The 19,495-nt window shown below is 45.5% G+C and overlaps 1 protein-coding gene across 1 annotated transcript in view; it reads left to right on the top strand.

The window, feature by feature from the left end:
- The window catches only part of GPA33 (glycoprotein A33 (transmembrane)), a 90,996-nt gene extending 73,737 nt beyond the window's left edge, over nucleotides 1–17,259 (top strand). Inside the window, exons 7-10 of the mRNA XM_006887444.1 lie at nucleotides 4,968–5,123; nucleotides 15,599–15,718; nucleotides 16,244–16,376; nucleotides 17,121–17,259. Coding sequence (XP_006887506.1) covers nucleotides 4,968–5,123; nucleotides 15,599–15,718; nucleotides 16,244–16,376; nucleotides 17,121–17,259 — 548 coding nt within the window. The remainder of the gene's footprint in view (nucleotides 1–4,967; nucleotides 5,124–15,598; nucleotides 15,719–16,243; nucleotides 16,377–17,120) is intronic.
- Nucleotides 17,260–19,495: the final 2,236 nt, after the last annotated feature.

Raw genomic sequence — 19,495 nt, 5'->3', positions numbered from 1 at the left:
TCACTAAGCATAATGTCCTCCAGGGTCATCTATTTTGCATAATATTTCATGAGCTCATTGGTTCTCAATGCTGCATAGTATTCGTTGTGTGAATATACCACAGCTTCTCTATCCATTCATTTGTTGATGGGTACTTGGGCTGTTTCTGGCTCTTTGCTATTGCGAACAAAGCCACAATAAATATGGGTGTGCATATATCAGCTTGGGTGGCGGTTATGGTTTCTTTAGGGTAAATTCCCAGTAGGGGATTGCTGGGTCAAATGGTATTTCTATTTGCAGCTTTTTGAGAAAGCACCATACTGCCTTCCACAATGGTCGCACCATTTTACACTCCCACCAACAGTGAATAAGGGTTCCAGTTTCTCCACAACCTCGCCAGCATTTGTTGCTTCCTGTTCTGTTAAATTTTGCTATTCTGACTGGGGTGAGATGATATCTCCTAGCTGTTTTTAAAATCTTTGATTTAAAAAATATTTTTAAAATAGAATAAATTATTTATACATTTCTTGAGGTTTTTTCTGCTATTTTAAAGCAGATTGGTTTCAGTTATACGGGGCCTGCTCCGTCGAGTTGGGTGGTGGGGTTGTTGCTGTGTCCTCTAGTCAGAACCAGTTAGCTGACCCCTAGAGGTAATAAATCGCTGGAGAGTTGACTATCTTTCTTTTGTGAAGCAGCTAGGAGATTCGAACCTCAAGCCTTTGGGTCGGCAGTGCAGTTCCTTACCACTAAGCAACTACATTGTGATAGATGGAGGAAGGATTGAAAACTGTCAATGATTTCATCGTCCTTGGATCAACAATCAGCACCCTTCGTACCAGCAGTCAGGAAATCAGGACCGTATTGCATCGAGCAAGTCTGCTTTCTGGGACCTCTCCAGAATGCTGAGGAGTGATTTCAGGATAGGACAGGGTTCAGGTCGGCTGTTCAAAAGGTCTCTATGAATTGTACTATACTCCATGTTGTGGTTGTGGTTGTTTTGTACCGTCTAATCAGAACCGACGCATAGCTGACCCTCTGGCAGGTTTTCAGTCAATTGATTGCTCTGGAGGAGATTGCCCATCCCTCACCTGCAGAGCAGCTGGTGCGGTTTGAACCATGTGCCTTCGGCATTGCAGTGCAGCTTCTTGCCAGCAGGGCACCAGAATTCCTACCTTTAAAAGAAGCAGCAGCAAACGAATGGTTTGAGAGATTATGGTACATTCTCACAAAGGAATACTATGCAGCACGCAGGAGCAATGATTTTGTAAATTATTAGCTAGTTTGGAAGGGACTGGAGAGCATTATGCTGAGTGAACTAACTCAGTCCCACAAGGATAAATATTGTATAAAACTAATATTGTAAAATGAATTTAAGGATCCAAGGGGGGGTGGGAGAGTGTGGAAGCAGAGGGGTGAGGATGTGCAGGGGGAAGGGGTTATTAATCATGGGGTTGTAAAATTTGATGGGGGAGAGGGAAATTGAAAGAATCTGTTCTTGAAAACAATGTATTGGAGTTTTATAAATGAAGTAGTATAAAATTTTAAAAAAAAGAAAAGAAAGCAGCAGCAACAACCACCACCCAGTTAAACAGGGTGCGCAGTTAGTTTCCAGATAAGAGGCAGCCCCGCAGTCCCTGCCTCGCCGAGCCCGCGCCCTGGGTGGTGAAGCGGATCCACCAGGTAGATCAGGGATCCCCAGCACGGACGGGAGGATGGGTCGGCTTTCCGGCCTCTGGCGCCCCCTGGTGTAACGAGAGGGAGTCACAGGCTGCGCGTTCACTCGTGCATCTCTCTGGGCGCCAGGGCCCAGCACTCAAGGAAGATAGATGCTGCAGCAAGCCCCTGAAAATCAGAGACTCTGTGAGGCCCCAGAGGCCTTACAGTCCTGAAGGCACTCTGTGAATTACCTACCTGTCTGAATGAGAGTCCAAGCTGGTTTTGATCGGGGGCGGGCAGAGGGGAGAAAAAAAGAGAGCGACTTTCCACGAAGGAGCTGGATTGGATGAGGTCGGTGGATGGCTAGGATGAGGTAGAGAATCTGCAAGCCTGTGAACCTGACACTTTCCTCCCTAAGCGGGGCAGTCAAGTTCACAGGAGTCTCCTTGAGAGGGAGTTGGTCTTTTGTTTACCATTATTCTTCCTCCTACCTGTGGAGTGCATTGACAGTAAAGATGTGACAGTTTTAGAACATGTTTAGCTTGCACTTTCAGAGACAGCTCTGGAGGCATATAGTGCCTAAGGAGTTGTGCTGCGGCCGTTCCAATCCACCAGCTACTCTGTGGGTAAAGATGGGACAGTCTCCTCCCGTATAATTTACAGACCCAGAAACCCGCTAGAGGATCAGTTATGAGTCAGTTCTGACTCCACAACAATTACTTTGGGTTCTGTTTGTTCGATTTTGCCTTTTCATGCTTCTTTTTTTTTGTTTTTTTCCTCCCCGACCTCACAGTTATTTTACTTCCCTTGTCTTGTGCCCCGGAGAAAGTTGTTCATGGGAAGTTCTTCCTATTAGTCACACACAGCACACATTTTGTGTTGCTATGAAATGTCTCCGGTGCTGTGTGCATTTTGAGGAGCTCTGTTGCTGTAGTCTGTAGGGAGTTGTGCTACTTATCCAAAATCCGTGCTTCTCTGGTTTGAATCCCCTAAAAGCTGGAGGGAGAAAGATGAGACAGTCTTCTCTTGGGCGAATTACAGCCTCTGACGCTGCTGGAGGGTCAGTTATGAGTCCATTCTGACCCTACAGCAATGAGTTTGAGTTGAGTTTCTAGTGGAGGCCAGCTCCTAAAGATAGGATGAAGACACGGGGAGAGGGAGAAGGAGAGGGAGAGGGAGAGGGAAGGGGAGGGGAGGGGAGGGGGAAAAGGAGAGGGAGGGGAGGGGAAGGAAAGGGAGGGAGGGGAGAGGAGGGGAAGGGAGAAGGGGGGAGGGGAGAGGAAGGGAAGGGAGAAGAGGGGAGGGGAGAGGAGGGGAAAGGAAGGGAGGGGAGGGGAGGAGAGGGGAGGAGGGAAAAGAGAAAGAGATGGATGCCCCAAGTTTGCTGGGTCTCATGTGACCATACGCACAACAGAAAAGTATTTTTCCCAGTCCAGCATGCTCTTCGTAGTTGCCAGCATATTTTAGTCCATTGTTTTGGTGCCTGTGCCAATCCATTTCCTCAAGGGTCTTCTTTGCCCTCTGCTTCGTCAGACATGATGATCTCCTGATGAATTGTCTAAGGCCAGCAAGTCAAAGAATGTTCTTGTGATGCATCAGGCTCTCAGACCTCGTTTTCACAAGTAGTTTGCCAGATCTTTCTTCCTAGTCTTTCTTAGTCTGTGGTTTCACTGAAACCTGCCCATCATGAGCAATCCTTCTGGTATTTGAAATATTAGAGGCATAGCTTCTAATATCACAGCAACATGCAGGCTTCCACAGCATGATGGGCTCACAGACAAGTGATTGAACAAAGGATTCACCTCCTATTAAAGCTCTTTTATGACCCATTTATTTTCTGCTTTGCTTTTTGTTGTTCATAATGTGTATTTTAATTCACTGAAAACATGCCGCATTAAGAAGCATTTCTAAAATGGTGTTACACTGTAAGGATTTTGGAACCTATTACATAGAACACTTATGTTTCTCTGGGCTCTGGGAGTAGAATTATGTAGAGCATACTTATTCTTCTGGATTCTGGGAGCAAAATTACGTGGGGCACATTTATTCCTCTGCACATGGAGGTAGGATTAGGGGGACACATATGTTCCTCTGAATTTTGCAGTCTTGTTGACTCCTTGACAGGTTTATACACTTTAAGGCACCTGGAAATGTACACTTTAAGGCACCTGGAAATGTGCTGTTTACAGTCTGTGTATGTAACGATTTACAGTCTTGGACACCTGACGGGACAGTTTTATTCTGTGCTATGGGTTCACTCTGAGAATTTGATTTCACAGCAGCAGTCAAGGGGGTTTGGTTGTGCTTTGTTTCATTTTCACCATGAAGAGCCCTAGGGAACACCATGGTTAAACTCTTTGATGGCTAACTGGAAAGTGTGATGATTTGAACACAACAGCTACTCTACAGGAGACAGCTGTGGTCATTCACTAGATTAGAGCATAGGAAACTCTATGCTCCAGCCAGTTCAACTCAGATAGATGGAGTAGTTATGTGTATTGATTAGCTTGATAGCACCCAACAAGAAGGTGTCATTCAGCCAAAGTGTAGGCAAATCACAGTCAAATCTAGCTCATAGTCTGATTTGCATGGCTTGGCGCTCTGGTGGTGGTGTCCATAGGGAAGTGAGATAGTAATCCAAAGGTGGGGGCCTCTCTGGTGCACTTTGAATCTATCACCTGCCCTACAGGATAAAGATGGACAATCTCAGGCAATCTATAACCTCAAAAATGAGTAGGTTCTGGCTCAACAATGAGTTTGAGTTTGTGAGCCAAGAATTGTTCTTCCATTTCCAAAGGGTTAGCTTTAAAAAACAGAAAAAAAAACCCCACCCAAAATACCCACCAGAAAACCCAAACTATTTCTGCCACAGAATCACATGTGCTCCACGAAGTCTAACATACCATCTGCACCTTTACAAAAGCAGCCCGTTGGCCCCTAATTCTACACACGGAATCACTGAGGCCCAGAGGAATAGAAGGGTTTACCAGTGATGGCAGATATAAGTCCCTGGCAGGCAGAGTTGATAGAGGCTGATGACAAGAACTAGCACTGAGGAAGCTCTTCTCTGGGCCTCAGTCTTCCCATCTGTATAAGGGTCTTGTGTTTTCCCAGCTTTAAGGAGACCTTGTAAAGCTAGTTGCCAACCCAAGGTGCTTTCTTGCACATGCCCACTGTCTGCCATGGTGATGGGCCCTAGGGCTGTTCGGCGGGTGAATCAATGCTTTACATCTTGCCATTAAGCTAAGAATTACTCTAACACTCTGTATTTACAGAGGTGGCTGTCCCAAGACTCAACAAACTCATGCCTTCTCTTTGGTCCCTCCACCCAGTGATACCGTCCAAGCCGGTGTGTGGCATCACGGGAGAGACTGTGATTGGAAGCAACATTGAGCTGACCTGCCGATCAGAGGAGGGCTCGCCCGCGCCTCAGTACAGCTGGAAGAGTTATGACATCCTTAACCAGGAGAGGCACCTGGCCCAACCAGGTAATGAGTCCACTGGAAGGCGGAATATCCTCCACTCCCTGGCAGCCGCTGACATACCCTTGAGTATCTTTCTGAGAAGGATGGTTTTCCTCGTTTGTATCAGGGGATTGATGATGATGATACCACTCACCTCTTACATTGTGAGAAGTAAAAATTATTCATGTAAAACCCTTAACACAGTACATGGTAATAGGGGGCACGTAGTAAATCTTAACTGTTGCTTCCTTTATTCCCTATAACTTAATTCTCTTGAATAAGCAGGTATTGCTAATTATTGTGTGCAAGGCATTGTATGCAAGAGATCTCCTATTCCTACTCTGTGCCCAGGACAGTCCATCTCAGACTCTGCTGACACCACTGCTCCAAAACATGCCACCTCTGTAAGGCCACACCCAAACGAACTTTCACAGCTGCTGGAGTTCTCAAGAAAGGGATGGTAGATTCAGCCGTAGTTGTAAGGAGATTGGTTTTGTACCAGGTAGCTTGATCAGGAAGCAAAGTGGAGACCGCGGGAAGAGAGAGAGAAGGGAGAGGAGAGGGGAGGGGAGGGGAGGGGAAGAAAGGGAAAAGAGAGAAAAGAGAGAAATCTCCTACCATGGGGCCCACTGGTGTGGAATGCCTTGTGGAACCCCTGGACCTTGGATCCCACTGACTGCCAGCTGTATCAGTGCCCCCGAAGACCCAGAAAGACAAAAGGTTGGGAGGTCCTCATCAGATTGAACGTCTGGAGGACTTTTGGTGCTGTGTGGGCTGAAGGAAGCAGGCGGTCAATGGTGGAGCTAGTGGGTGTCTGTTCCAGGAAGTTGGAGCTCAAGATGGGGGCGGGGTGGGAGTAGAGGTGAAGGAACTCAAGGTGAGTCGGGAAGGAGGGGCGGCAGTAGAGGGGGCTGGGAACTCTTGGTGATGGCTAAGCACACCCCGCAGTGTGAACAGCCTGCAGACGGAGAGTCAGTCAACCGTGATGAACTTGGTCACTCCGCCTTTCAGATGTTTGGCTGGAGAAACAAAGACTTCTCAAAAATGAAAAAAAAACAAACAAACAAACAAACAAAAAAAAAACCAAACCAAAAACAACAACCACAAAAAAACATGAATAGGATCGACATGTCTGATGTAAAAGAGAAGTTGAATGCTGGATCTCAAGGAGCGTCCTGTTTTGCCTACATATTTCTGGTTGTAGATTTTCACTGCGGACGTCTGGAGTTGAACTCACCTGGGGGCTTGTCCTTCAGCTCTGTGGCCCACCCAGAGATGATCACAGAGATCTGCTGTGGATACTGATAGTAACTGACCTCCTTTCCAGCAAAGTGTATATCCAGGGACTCAAAGGTTGCAAGGCAACAAATGCGATGATGGTTTTTATACCTAATGATACTGGAACATAGAGTGGATGCTTACGAGGTTTCTCAGAATAGGAGACAGCGGAGCTAGCCGTATAACGTGGTGGTTGCAGGCATGGTCTAGGCTTCAGTTCTGGCTCTGCCCTTTGTTAGCTGTGTGACTATGGCACATAATCCCTCTGTGCCTTGGTTTCTGCGTCTATAAAATAGGCATAATGTTGTTATTTATTTCATAGGACTGTTTGCTTGTTGTTATTGTTGCGAGAGTTAAATAAAAGTATATACAAAAGCTGTGAGATGAGTGGTAGATGATGAGCACCCGAATGCTAGGTATGATTCGCTTTCTCGGAGCGCCTCCTACAGGATATGTGAAGAACAGCATGAGAACTAGGGGTATGGAATGGGTCTGAAGGCGAGGTGACTACGCAGGAATGACCATGACTCATTAGGTAAGAGCAGCAGAGATCATGTGGAGCCTGTGCTTCAGTTTAGGGAGATCGGCCTTTATTTTCTAAGTTGTGGGCACCTTCAGAGGGGCTTTCCAGCAGGTAAACACAGACAGACATCTTAGGTACAACAAGCTTGACTCTACCAGTAAATATTTCTCTGGCTGCTAGAAGCCAAGACTTAGTTCTTCAGTAACCCTAGAGGGATTCTCTGAGGATCCAAAAGTAATTTAAAAGGGAAATTTATTTCTTTTCTTTGGAAAAGTTGCCTCAAGTTTGCTCAGGATCAGAATTGGGACCTGAGGGTGGCAGGGGGGAAAAATGTACCTGAAGGGGCCCAGGTTAAAGTGTCTGTCTCTCTCTTTCTTTTGGTAAATTTTTATTATGTACTGGTTTATTTACAAAGATTGTATACATTGTTTTTACACTGGATCTTTCCCATTTTCTTAACAGCTTTCCCCATCAACTTGTGCCACCCTATGATTAACCCCCTTAACGCCCATCCTCACCCCCTTATTCCTTCCCCCTTGGAGCCTCATATTCATTCTACAGTTATGGTCATTTACACAGTATTTGTCCTTATGGGACTGAGTTAGTTCACTTAACATAGTGCTCTTCAGTCCCTTCCAAGTTAGTGATTTACACAACTATTCAGCACATAGGGTAATTTCTTGAAGCCTCCCAGCTCCAGCCTGCTTCACAGAGCCCTAGAGGACTTTTCTTCCTTTTTAAAAATTATTATTATTAATTTTAATGAAAATTTACAGATATTTTGGATTTCCTTCAGTGTTGCACTTTTCTTCCTGCCCACCCTTCCTCTCCAGTTTGTTCTTCTCTTTGAAAAGTAAAAGAAAAATTCTTTCATTGTTATACAATCCCTCCCCCCAGGTCCACTCCACTATTCAGCCTTTGTTCTGGACTCCTGTCATGACAATAATACCTAATCACCTATACCTTTTAAACAGTTCTCTCCCTCACCTGTTTCAATGTAGTATACATTATTTATCCCATCTTTCTCAGTCTCCCCACCCCCAACTCCTATATCCGTGCCATTTTACAACAGTGGCACCATGCAGTATTTGTCCTTTTGTGGCTGAGATATTTCCAAGGAGTTTTCCTCTTTGTGTCAGTCCCCACCAACTTCTGATTTTTTACATTTCAGTCCATGGTGAATGGTTTGCAGAGGACGTTTCCTTCCAGCCTCCTGCATTTTGGAGATGGAATTCCCCCCACTAGAGATTTGTTCCTTAAAGGTGACGCAAAGTAGTAGCAAAAAAGAACAGAGAAGCTGGAATCCCTTAGACTGAAGGCTGAGTCGGCTTCTCTTCTTGCTAGCTGTAAACCACTGGGCCTCTCTGACCCTTAGTATTCATCTCCATAAAAGTGGGAGATAGTATAGACATACCTTGGGTGATTATGCTTTGTAAACATTCCTTTTTTTTTAAACAAGCTGAAGATTTGTGGCAATCCTGCATCTAACAAGTCTATTTGCACCATTTTCAAGAGATGACATGCTCACTTCATGTCTAGGGTCACATTTTGATGATTCTCAATTCTTTCCAAAGTTTTCCTAATCTATGTATTGTATATGTAATAAACTATACTCACTCGCTCTTTGTCATTCTGTGGGTCTAATTCAAAGGTGACCCTTTAGAAGGTTTCCAAGGTTGTAACTTGCAAGATAGGAGTCCATCTTTCTCCCACACAACTGCTCATGGATTCAAAGTGCCACAGGGCTCAGCAGCGAAACCTCCTATAGACTGGGCCACTAGAGTGCCTTTAATAGGTTACGGTACAATGTAAATATAGCTTTTCCATACACTGGGAGGATAAATGCATGGAGCTCTCTTTTTTGAGTACTGGATTGATTGGAGCATCAGCTTTGTTGGGTTAGTCCCTTTAATATAGTGGTCTGGAGTGGAACTCAGAATATGTCAGAGGTATACCTGTACCTGCATTATGCAGATGACACAACCCTGCTTGCTGAAACTGAGGAGGACCTGAAGCACTTGCTGCAGAAGATCAAGGACTACAGCCTCCTATATGGACTGAAGCTCAGCATCAAGAAAACAAAGATTCTCACCACTGGGCTAATTGGCAGCATCATTATGGATGGTGAAGAGATTTTGACAGTTGTCATTTGCTTGGCTCCACAAACAACACTCTTGGTACCAGCAGCCAGGATATCAAGAGACAAATTGCACTGGGAAAGTCGCTGTCAGGGACCTATCTAGAATACTGAAGAGCAATGATGTTAATCTGGAGACTAAGGTGTGCCTGGTCCAGGCCATAGTCTTCATAATTTCTGGCTGTGCATTAGAGAGCTGGACAATGACTAGGGATGATAGAGAATTGATGCCTTTGAGTTGTGGTGCTGGAGAAGAGTACTGAATATACCATGGACTGCCAGGAGAACAAACAGATTCAAAAAGAGAGTGAAGCCAGGCTCATCCTTGTAGGCAAGGAAGCTTCATCTGACATATTTTGGATATGTTATAAGGAGGGACCAGTCCTTGGACAGGGACATCATGCTTGGAATGGTGGAGGGACAGCACAGGAGAGGAAGGCTCTCCATGAGATGGGTTGATTCAGTCACTGGAGCAATGGGGGTAGGTGTGTCAGAGACAATAAGGTTTGCACAGGATAGAGCAGGATTTAGCGCTCTTATACATAGGGTCACTATGAGTCATAAGTGACTCAACAGCACATAACAACACCATATCTGTACCACCTTCCTGAAGTCTGCAAAAAGGACAATGTGAGATACCGTGCATGATTGTCTGTAAAGTAAATGTCTGAGTTTCTTGCACTGAAAAGTAGGGATTTGGATATTGGAGAAGCTGGAAGAGGCAATTCTGGGGACTGGAATCCTTGATGGGGATGGTAGATTTAGAAGGAGTAACTAGGTTCTGAATGACACACTCAAGCAGCTAGAAAGGATCTTGAGGGTTTGGGTAAGAGGTGGCAACTCAAGCTTACTGAGGAGCCATGGCATTCGGGCAGAGGACAACAAAGTGTAAGTTTCTTAATTTGACACGTGTCCTCTTGGGGAGAGGAAAAGCTTTCCTTCCTGGAGGGCAAATCTCCCCCCCCCCCGCCCCCCCAGCTGGAGCAGAGTGGGAAGTCAACTGTCTAGTGTGTTCCCCTCCTTGACCACAAGGTGTCGCCACTGCAACGGTAACGTTAGTTTCAGACTGATTTCAGAAACTTGAACTTAGAAAAGGTGTGATGGAAATGGAACTCACAGGAATTGCAGCTCAGAATGGAACGAGATGCTGGGGCCCACCATAATTGTTGGTTCATCTCACAGCAGCTCCTAGCGTTGGCTGATCCCTCCCTGAACATGATGCAGAGCTGCATCTGAACTTGGGTATCTGACAATGCCCTGGATGTATCTGCAAAGTATAATCCTAATAAAACCAATTACCATTAAGTTGACAGCAACTCCTGGCAACCCCAGTGTGTGTCACAGTAGAGCTGTGTTCCACTGGGTTTTCATGACTGGTTTTTCAGAGGTAGATCTCCAGGACTTCCTTCCAAGGCACTTCTCTTCTAAATGGACCAGAAGCTACACCGTCTTAGTTACCAGTCTATTTGAGTTATCCATTTGCACCACACAGGAAGTCCAGAAAACTAATGAAATGGAATTCATATTCTAAAGTAATGAGACTCTGCTAAGATCTATAGCTCCCTTGGAGAAGTAAAGGAACATTTCCCAAAGTGCACTCCTTCAAAACACAGCTTTAAAATGGTTAAAAATTAAGATTTTTGTGGTCCAGTTGGTTTAGAAAACTAAGTCACTAATACCAAAAGCCTTTCTTGAAGATTCTCATTGTCCACTAGCAAATTAAAATCCCCCGGTGGGTGCATTAATATTAACATCAAGCTTAGAAGTCATCAGTCAAGTTACAAAAGACCAATTTCAAAGTAATAAAAGTCAAAGACATATGTCATGATTCATTTAGTGCACTTTCCATCAATCCTGTTAATTGAGGTGTGATGAGTTATTTTACCATTTAATTGGCTTGCTTTTGGGCAGACACAGGACTTCAATATCCACTCATGGAGCAGAGAGAGAACATGGGAAGAGTGGGAAGCTGAGGGCCAAGCGTGTGACTGGCTAGTAAACATGTTGAAGGAACACATGGGCCAGGCCAGCGATTCCAGGAAGCTCGCCTCAGCCCAAATCCTTCCCCCAGCAACCGGCACAGAATAGATGCTTCATAACACACATTTACTGAATGAATACATGACTGGGAGAATAAGGGGGGAAAAATAAAATTAAGTAGATTTGATTTTATTATGCCTTTAGTGGAAACTTAGCAGTCGGTTTTCTATTAAATTATTCATACAGGTTTTGTTTTATAGCTTTAATTACAGTTCTTACATGGCAAACAGGGAGCTCTGGTGGCCTAGTGGGTATAAAGTTGTGCTGCCAATCCAAAGACAGGCGGTTCAAAGCCACCAACTGCTCCAAGGGAGAAAGATGGGAATCTCCTTCTGTGCAAAGCACAGCCTCTGAAAACCCAATAGAGGGTTAGCTATGAGCTAGTTCTGATGCTACAGCACACAACAACAATAACACATTTTGTAACAGCACTCTTCCCACTTCGACCCTGTGATTCTAGTTTCCATTCACCTTTATAGCCTATCCTTTTCCATCTGCTGAGCTCTCTCTGAGCAAATACTGCCCTGATGATCTTTTTTTGTTTTAATTTTATATTGGTTTGCTTACAAAGTTCATATAAATTGTGTTTCACACTATCCTTCATTCACATTGCCTTTCATATAATTATTCCCATTCATTATGGTTTATAAAATAAATGACCATTGAACTATACCCACCATTACCCTGTCTTTCCAGATCCCTGCTGGATTGTTCCCATTTCGTTTACCCACCCCTCCCATCACCCAACAAATTGTGTGTCTCTATGATTCCCCCCCCCCGCCCATCCTCACCCCTCAGCTGCCACTCCTTCCCCCCTTGGATTTTCATACATGTTTTAACAGTAATCTATTTCCATAACAAGTCTTATGCAGTATTAGTCCTTTGAGACTGAGTTAGTTCACTCAGCATAATGCTTTCCAGTCTCTCTCAAGTTACACAGTGTATTTTGAAATCTTTGTTCCTGAGCACTGCATAGTATTCCATCGTGTAACTATATCACAATTTCTCAACTGGACATTTGAGCAGTTTCTACACTCTTGCAATTGTGAATAACACTGCTATGAACCTTGGTGTGCTGCCCTTATAATCTTGTTTGTTAGTTGCTCAAAGCAGTGAGTGTTGCTGTTACTCTTCCCCCTATGAGCCTGTTTATCGTGTGGGTGAAAGTTGAGTCAGAGGTGAATTTTGTTCCAGGCTTAAAAGGACCGTAGTCCAGGGTTTCCACCAATTTCAATTAGACTAGAAAACTTGATCATTTTTATGATTTTAGATTTTGTTCCACACGCCCCCCCCCCTTTGTCTGGAACCCTCTACTGTGATCCTTTTTAAAGCATTCAGCAGTGGGAGCCAAGCACCATTCAGTTCTTCTGGTCTCACTATAGTAGAGGTTGAGGTTTGTATAATCTCGTAGTCCTTTGTGGTAAATCTATTAGTTTGTAATCTATTAGTTCATTTTGTGTGTCTTTGCTCTTCTTTCTTCTTTGTTCTAGAAGAGATGAGACCAATAGTTGCACCTTAGATAGCTGCTCAAAAGACCCGAGTCACTACCACCAAAATAAGATAGAAAACTTTGTTTTTTGTGGACTGTAGCATATCAGTTGGCCTTGATGTCCTCCTAGTTAAACCTGGTGTGTTTGTTTTTTTTTTAAAAAAAAAACCAAAAACCTCTGAGAGTTCTGGCATTAAACAATTCATTCAACTTTAATGTAGCATTTTAAAACTGCTTTTGATCATAGACATAGACCCCCTTTCTTTTAGTAAAATATTAGCGTCACATGTTAGTATCATTTGAGAAAACACACTGAAGTATATAGAATTATAGTTAAAAAGAAAGTATGTTATCGCGAATAGGCACTCAGAGAGCTGAGCTCTAGGTTTCAAGGGAAGAATTTGAAAGAGACCATTTGTGAAAAGACTGAAAGAAAATAACCTCAAATCAAAGTGCTATTATTTCTAGGTGGTGAGATTATGGATGCTTTTTATTTCTTTCTCTCTTCTTTATAGAGGCTTTCTCTGACCTCTTGGATGAGACTAAATTCCCTTGTTATAAGCTCAAATAGCACTTCTGTCTTGAACTCTGTTCACCCTTGTATTGCCATTGTTTTACACCTGTCTCCCTTTGGAGAATTCAAGAGGAGAAGCTCCTTGCTTATCCGGTTCATAGCTGTCATCAGCACAGGAAGATTTTTCTAAAGTGAACAGAAATTTCAACGTTGGTTTTATGTAATGCTTATATTTTTATAATAAACATGCTTTTCTCTTCTACATATATTTATGAGCTCTGATGGGTTCGTGGTAAGGAGTTGCACTACCAATCCAAAGATTCAAATCCACCAGCTGCTCCACAGGAGAAAGATGGGCAGTCTCCTCCCATATAATTTACTGCCTCTGGAAACTCACTGGAGGGTCAGCTATGAGTGGGTTCTGGCTCAAACGACAGTAACCACACGAGGGAACCCTGGTGATGTCATCTGTAGGAAGTTGGGCTGCTAACCCAGAAGCCGCCCCTTCCCGGCAGTCGGAGTACAGCAGTGGCTGTGTGGGAGAAAGATGGGCACTCTCTTCCCATGAGCCTTACAGCCTGGGAAACCCGGCGAAAGGCCAACTGTGAGTCAGTTGCACCTTGATGGCAATGAGTTTGTGTTTTAATGAATTAAAATGGGCTTCGAGGCACCTCACAACACCAACCACCTGGTGGCAGCAAGAATCATGCAAGACTGTCTCTGCAGGTAACCAGGTTAGAGAGAAGGGTCTCTAAATCTTCTCTCAAAATAGCAGAGCCAAGACGAAGCATTTTGAGCACAGAGCACATGAATATGTGGGAGCATCAAGCTCTCCTCCAGGTGGGGGAATCCACAGCACGGTAGTTTTATCAGGAAAGCGTCTCCTGAGGACCACTGTACATTCACGCGAGTTCAGAGGAGACATCGTAACTTAAGTTTTCCAGATGAAGTAAGGAGTCCGTGTGTGCAGTGTGTTACATGTCAGGTTGCTAATTGATTTATTAGCAGCTCCAAAGAAGAAAGATGGCCTGGCTCTCTATAAGGATGTTGTTGTGTTGTGCACCATCAAGTCAGAACCAACCCTTGGCTGCCCCTCCAGGGGTTTTCAGAGGAAGTAAATCACACAGGAAGAGATTGCCTGTCAGTCTCTTGTGGAGCAACAGATGGATTCAAACCATGTGCCTTAGGGATTGCAAGCACAGTTTCGTATCATTAGGCCACCAGCTTCAGAAACCAGATAGAAAGTCCCTTTGAGGGATAACAGATTAGTAGCCTGGCATGTTACACATGGCACCACCAGGGGCCCTTCTTTTTTTTTTTTAATAATTTTAATGAACATTTACAGAGATTTTGGATTTCCATTCATTCATTGCTGCACTTCTCTCCCTGCCCAGCCCTCCCCACCCCCCAGTTTGCTCCTCTCTTTTAAAAGTAAAAGAAACTTCCTCCCTGGTACACAATCTCCCTTTACCCCTCCCACCACCCCAAACCCCAAGTACATTCCACTATGCAACCTTAATTGTGGACTCTTGTGATAACCATAATACCCTATCATACATCACTTTTAAATTATTCACTCCCTCATCTATTTCAGTGCAGTATACACAATTTATCCAGTTTTTCTTAGTCTTACCCCCACCCTGATATCAGTCCCATTTTACAGCAGTGGCACCATGCAATATTTGTCCTTTTATAACTGAGATATTTCACTCAGCATAATGTCCTCCAGGCTCACCCATTTTGAATAATATTACATGAGTTCCTTGTTTTTCACTGCAGCATAGTATTCCATTGTGCAAATATTCCACAGCTTCTCTATCCATTTGTTTGTTGATGGGCACCTGAGTTGTTTCCAACTCCTTGCTATTGTGAACAGAGCTGCGATAAACATGGGTGTGCATATATCTGCTTGGATGTCAGTTATGGTCTCTTTGGGATATATTCCCAGTAGTGGAATTGCTGGGTCAAATGGTATCTCTATTTGCAACTTTTTGAGAAAGCGCCATACCCCCTTCCACAGTGGCTGCACCATTTTACATTCCCACCAACAGTGAATAAGGGTTCCAGTTTCTCCACAACCTTGCCAGCATTTGTTGCTTGCTGTTCTGTTAAATTTTGTTATTCTGACTGGGGTGAGATGATATCTGATAGTTGTTTTGGGGGCCCTTCTTAATAGTTATAGCAAAAGAGCTTTTCAGTCTTTACAGGAAGACCCCTACCCAGCAGGCTTGAATAAGAAAAGATGTACCCATACCTAACATGTTAAGTTCCCAGTACTCTATTCAAAGCCTTTCTCTTTACTACCTTTGATAATTTTGCAATCTGTTTCGTCATCCTCTTAACAAATGAGCTAACCGAGGCTCGGTGAGGTCAATTACATGGCTTGTGGGGGCGTGCCTGTTGTTCAGCTCTCGGGCTCTGGGACTCCGAGGCACATCCCCTACTCTTCCTGCCCTAGATCCCTGTCTGGGCTCAGCCACAGTCTTGTCCCCTCACCCTGTCTATCTTTCTTTCCCAGTCACGGGACAGAGTTTCATTCTGAAAAACATCACCACTGACATGTCAGGCTACTACATCTGCACCGCCAGCAATGAGGTGGGGTCTGACTTCTGCAACATCACTTTGGCTGTCCACACTGGTAAGAGTAGCTGGGGGGCAGGGATGGGTTTTAAAGACCAAAAGAGTCAGCTGCAGGCCCCATGGGACTGAATTGGGGCAGCTAGCCATCTTCAGGGCCACCATTCACGGGGTAGCTATGGTAACTCATTCAGAATGGCTCCCCTCACCTTGAAGGCCCAGTTGTTTGGAGTAAGAGCTTGAGACTGATGCTTTGGGCTTTTAGGAGTCCAGAGCCAGCAGCTGTGGAGTCTGGAACTCATCCTTTTGGGATGGGGCCTATCCCTTTCAGCTAACTCAGGGAGCCGCAGAGGCTGAATAGCTTGGAGTCTTTGTCTGCGGCTCCATCGTGAGTGCAATTCCCAGCCCTCCAAAATCCAGCCTTTTATTAGTGCAGCCAAAGCCTGTAGCTGCAGCTGTAGGGGGTGCGAGGAGGTCTGAGTCTGGCTCAGGGCTGGGAGGGAAGGGCCTGGCTTCCTTCTGTCCCAGGCTCTGTCCTCCCCTCAGGTGCCTAGATTGGCGAGGTGAGCACTCTGTCCCTTTGCAGCCTCCATGAATGTGGCCCTGTACGCGGGCATCGCGGGGGGCATCACTGCCGCCCTCATTGTCATTGGTGTCATCATCTACTGCTGCTGCTGCCGAAGCAAAGGCGAAGCTGAGGACAAGGAGGATGAGAGGCCGTAAGTGTCTGGGGACAACCTGTGCTCACAGCCTCATCCACTGACAACACCTGGGTGACAGGCTTGGCTTTATCACCCCATTCTGTAGCTGAAGGAGCCCTGGTGTCACCGTACCTTATGTATCAAGCTGCTAACTGAAAGGTCAGAGGCTTGAATTCACCAGTTACCCTGTAGAAGAAAGACAGGCAGTCTTCTGTCATTGAAATTTACAGCCCCGGAACCCTGTTGAAGGGTCGCCATGAGTCTGAATGCACTCCCCAGCAGTGGGTGGGTTTGGTTTTATATGAAGCTGACAAAGGAGCAGTGGGCTTCCATAGTACAATCCTAAGTCTTGCCACCAATGGTTATGTTTTTCCTTCTCTGTTGCCAGGGTGGGGAGCTCTGGTGGCCTAGTGGTAAGGAGCTGTGCTGCCAATGCAAAGACATGCAGTTCAAATCCACCAGCTGCTTTGCAGGGAAAAACAGACCATCTCCTCCCATAAAATTTACTACCTCGGAAAACCTGCTGGAGAGTCAGCTATGAGTCTGTTTTGACCCAAACAGCTGTCAGAGTGGAGAGTGTTACAGAGCCAGTGACACGTTGGCCCAAGGAGGCAGCCTCAGCTCTAAGGGAATCATGTCTGTGGCACCTTCCTGCCCCATTGAGCCCAGAACTCAGTGTCCTGTCCCTCTGGTGCGGTGGCCGCCCTTTCCCACGAGGTCTGTGGGAAACATTCCCTTCCTCCTGGTCCTTCCATCCTGCAGGAACCGGAGGATCTACAGCAAGCCAGCGGAGCAGCTGCAGCTGCAGGAGCAGGCCAGAGCGGAGGACGAGGAGGATGACTACAGGCAGGAAGACCAGAGGAGCACGGGGCGCATGTCCCCTGACCACCGCGGCCGGTGACCGCGGACTGCCGCAGGCCATGGCCAGGAAACCCTACGTCTTCCTTCTTCCCCAAGCCCTCCTTCCCTGTTCTTTCATTCCAGGCCCTGATCAGGATGCTTCTTCCCCATGTCCACTGCTGGAGGGTTTCACGCTCGTGGGATTCTCATTCATGAGTGACCCTGCCAACTGCCCTTTTCTGTGACACATCCTAGTAACAGGGCCAGGGCATCCCCCCAAAGCAGGCAGTAGCCACCTCTCCCTGAAACAGAGCCTATATGAGCTCCCTGAAACACAGCACTGGGAATGGGGTGCCCAGACCTACATCACTCAGCGTAATCCGTGTTGGCGTCAGAGAGTGGGACCCTGCCCTGCTCACCCAGGGAGCACCAGTGGATTCACTCAACACATTGCTGGTGACTCAGCACTTTTCACGACTGAGTGAAGAGTATGTGAAGCTTTCCTATTATCTAGCCAATTTAGGTGTTCATATCTTGCTTCAGAACCTTCTCCACAACGTCCTCATTATTCCTGATCCTTCCAGCAAGACTACTGGGCTTTCACTGCACACTCCCTCGCATGGCCTTTGAGCTCTCCATTCTGCTCAGAATGCCCACACACTTTCCATTTCTGCCTGTCAAAATCCTACCTGCCACTCAGGGCCCAGCTCAAATTATAGTTATTTCTAGAACCCTTCCCTGATCTCCCACATGCAAGGAAGCAATCTTGTCTCCCGTCCCCAGTCAGTCACGGGCCACGTGGTACAGCTCCCTGCATTCTCTGTCCTGGGATGCAGTGTAAGGTCCTGGGGTTGGAGCAGGGCTCCCTCCTCTTGTTCTCCGAAGACCTCCAGCCTCCCCTCCTGTGGGAGCTTAAACCAGACACCATCAGGTGGTTCCCACTCAGGGCAGCCTCATGGGTCCCAGAGCAGAGCTGCACACCGTAGGGTTTACAAGGGCTGATTTTTCAGAAGTTGACCGTGGAGCTCTGGTGGTGTAGTCTGTAGGGAATTGTGCTGCTATCCCTAAGGTGGAGCCTGTCGGTTCGAATCCACCAGCAGCTCTGCGGGAGAAAGAACAGCAGTCTCTTCCCATACAAACCCAATGCGGGGGCGGGGTCAGCTGTGAATGAGTTCCAATGCAATACCAATCAGTAAATGAGTGAGAGCATTCTTTCAAGGTGCCTTTGGGTGGACTTGAACCTCCAACCTGAGCATATGAATCTTTTGTTCCACTGAGAGATTCTAATGGAATCAAGCACAACTTGGAAAAATTTCGTGCTTTCTATCTTCTCATTTCTAGTTTTCTTGATATGATTGTAGACTGATGACTCCCACCCAAAGCTTTTTTTTGTTAAGTGATTTAAAGAAAAGCTGGCTTAGAACTTGCGCATACGTGCATATACTCACATGCACTTTACTGTAGACAGACTAGGATGTGCCATGGTGGCTGCATGAACCACCGGCGAGTCGGACCTCCCTCTGCAGTCCACGCCAGCTTCTCGTTGATCCTGCTCCCTCATGTCTGCCCTTCCTGGGTCGCTCCTGCCTCCCCTGTCTAACTGGCAAGACTGTCCCGCTGCCTCACTGACAGCTGTCCCCTGTGTGTTGAGAGCATTTATTTTACTTTTCAGCAGGCTTTTCAGTCTCTGCCCAGAGGCTGATCTCTCCCAAATGTAGTTTACCATTAAATAAATGCTGTTGCCTTTTCAGGATGTTCAGACAAGCCATTCTGTAAATCTGTTGTTCACTTGTGATTTTTAAAAATACATATTTTTATATATCCTGTTTTAATTTCTTGCTTCATTCAAATGCTTTTAGGAATAATAAAATTTTTACTGGAAATACTACTGCTTTAATGTGGGTTTTGTTCACAACAAAGCAGAACTTCTGCTATATTTGTGTCTACATGTCTCTGTATTCTGCGTCTTGGGAGAGGGGAGGTGATATAGTTGGAAAGAGGAAGAGACAGCATGAATTCTGCAGGTCCCATTGCGTTATCTGGTCAACCAACTGAAAGAGATCCATATGTGTTTTCATTTTTTTAAAAAGTGATCCAACAGAGTGTGGAAATTGTCAAACAGGATCATTAAAATCACATGCAAGTAAAAATATTGCTAAAGATTACTTAATAATTTTAAGAATAGTACACCGGCAGGGTCAAGAAGACAAAAATTCTCACCACCGGACCAATCGGTAGCATCAGGATGGATGGCGAAGAGATTGAGAGTGTTCACAGCTTCAGTTTGCTTGGCTCCA

The sequence above is a fragment of the Elephantulus edwardii genome, unplaced genomic scaffold, assembly GCF_000299155.1.
Source record: "Elephantulus edwardii isolate Elephantulus edwardi_28Jun2011 unplaced genomic scaffold, EleEdw1.0 scaffold00057, whole genome shotgun sequence".
In the NCBI taxonomy this organism is placed as follows: Eukaryota; Metazoa; Chordata; class Mammalia; order Macroscelidea; family Macroscelididae; genus Elephantulus; species Elephantulus edwardii.
The sequence above is the reverse complement of the archived record's forward strand: the minus strand, read 5'-3'. Positions and strand labels throughout refer to the sequence as shown.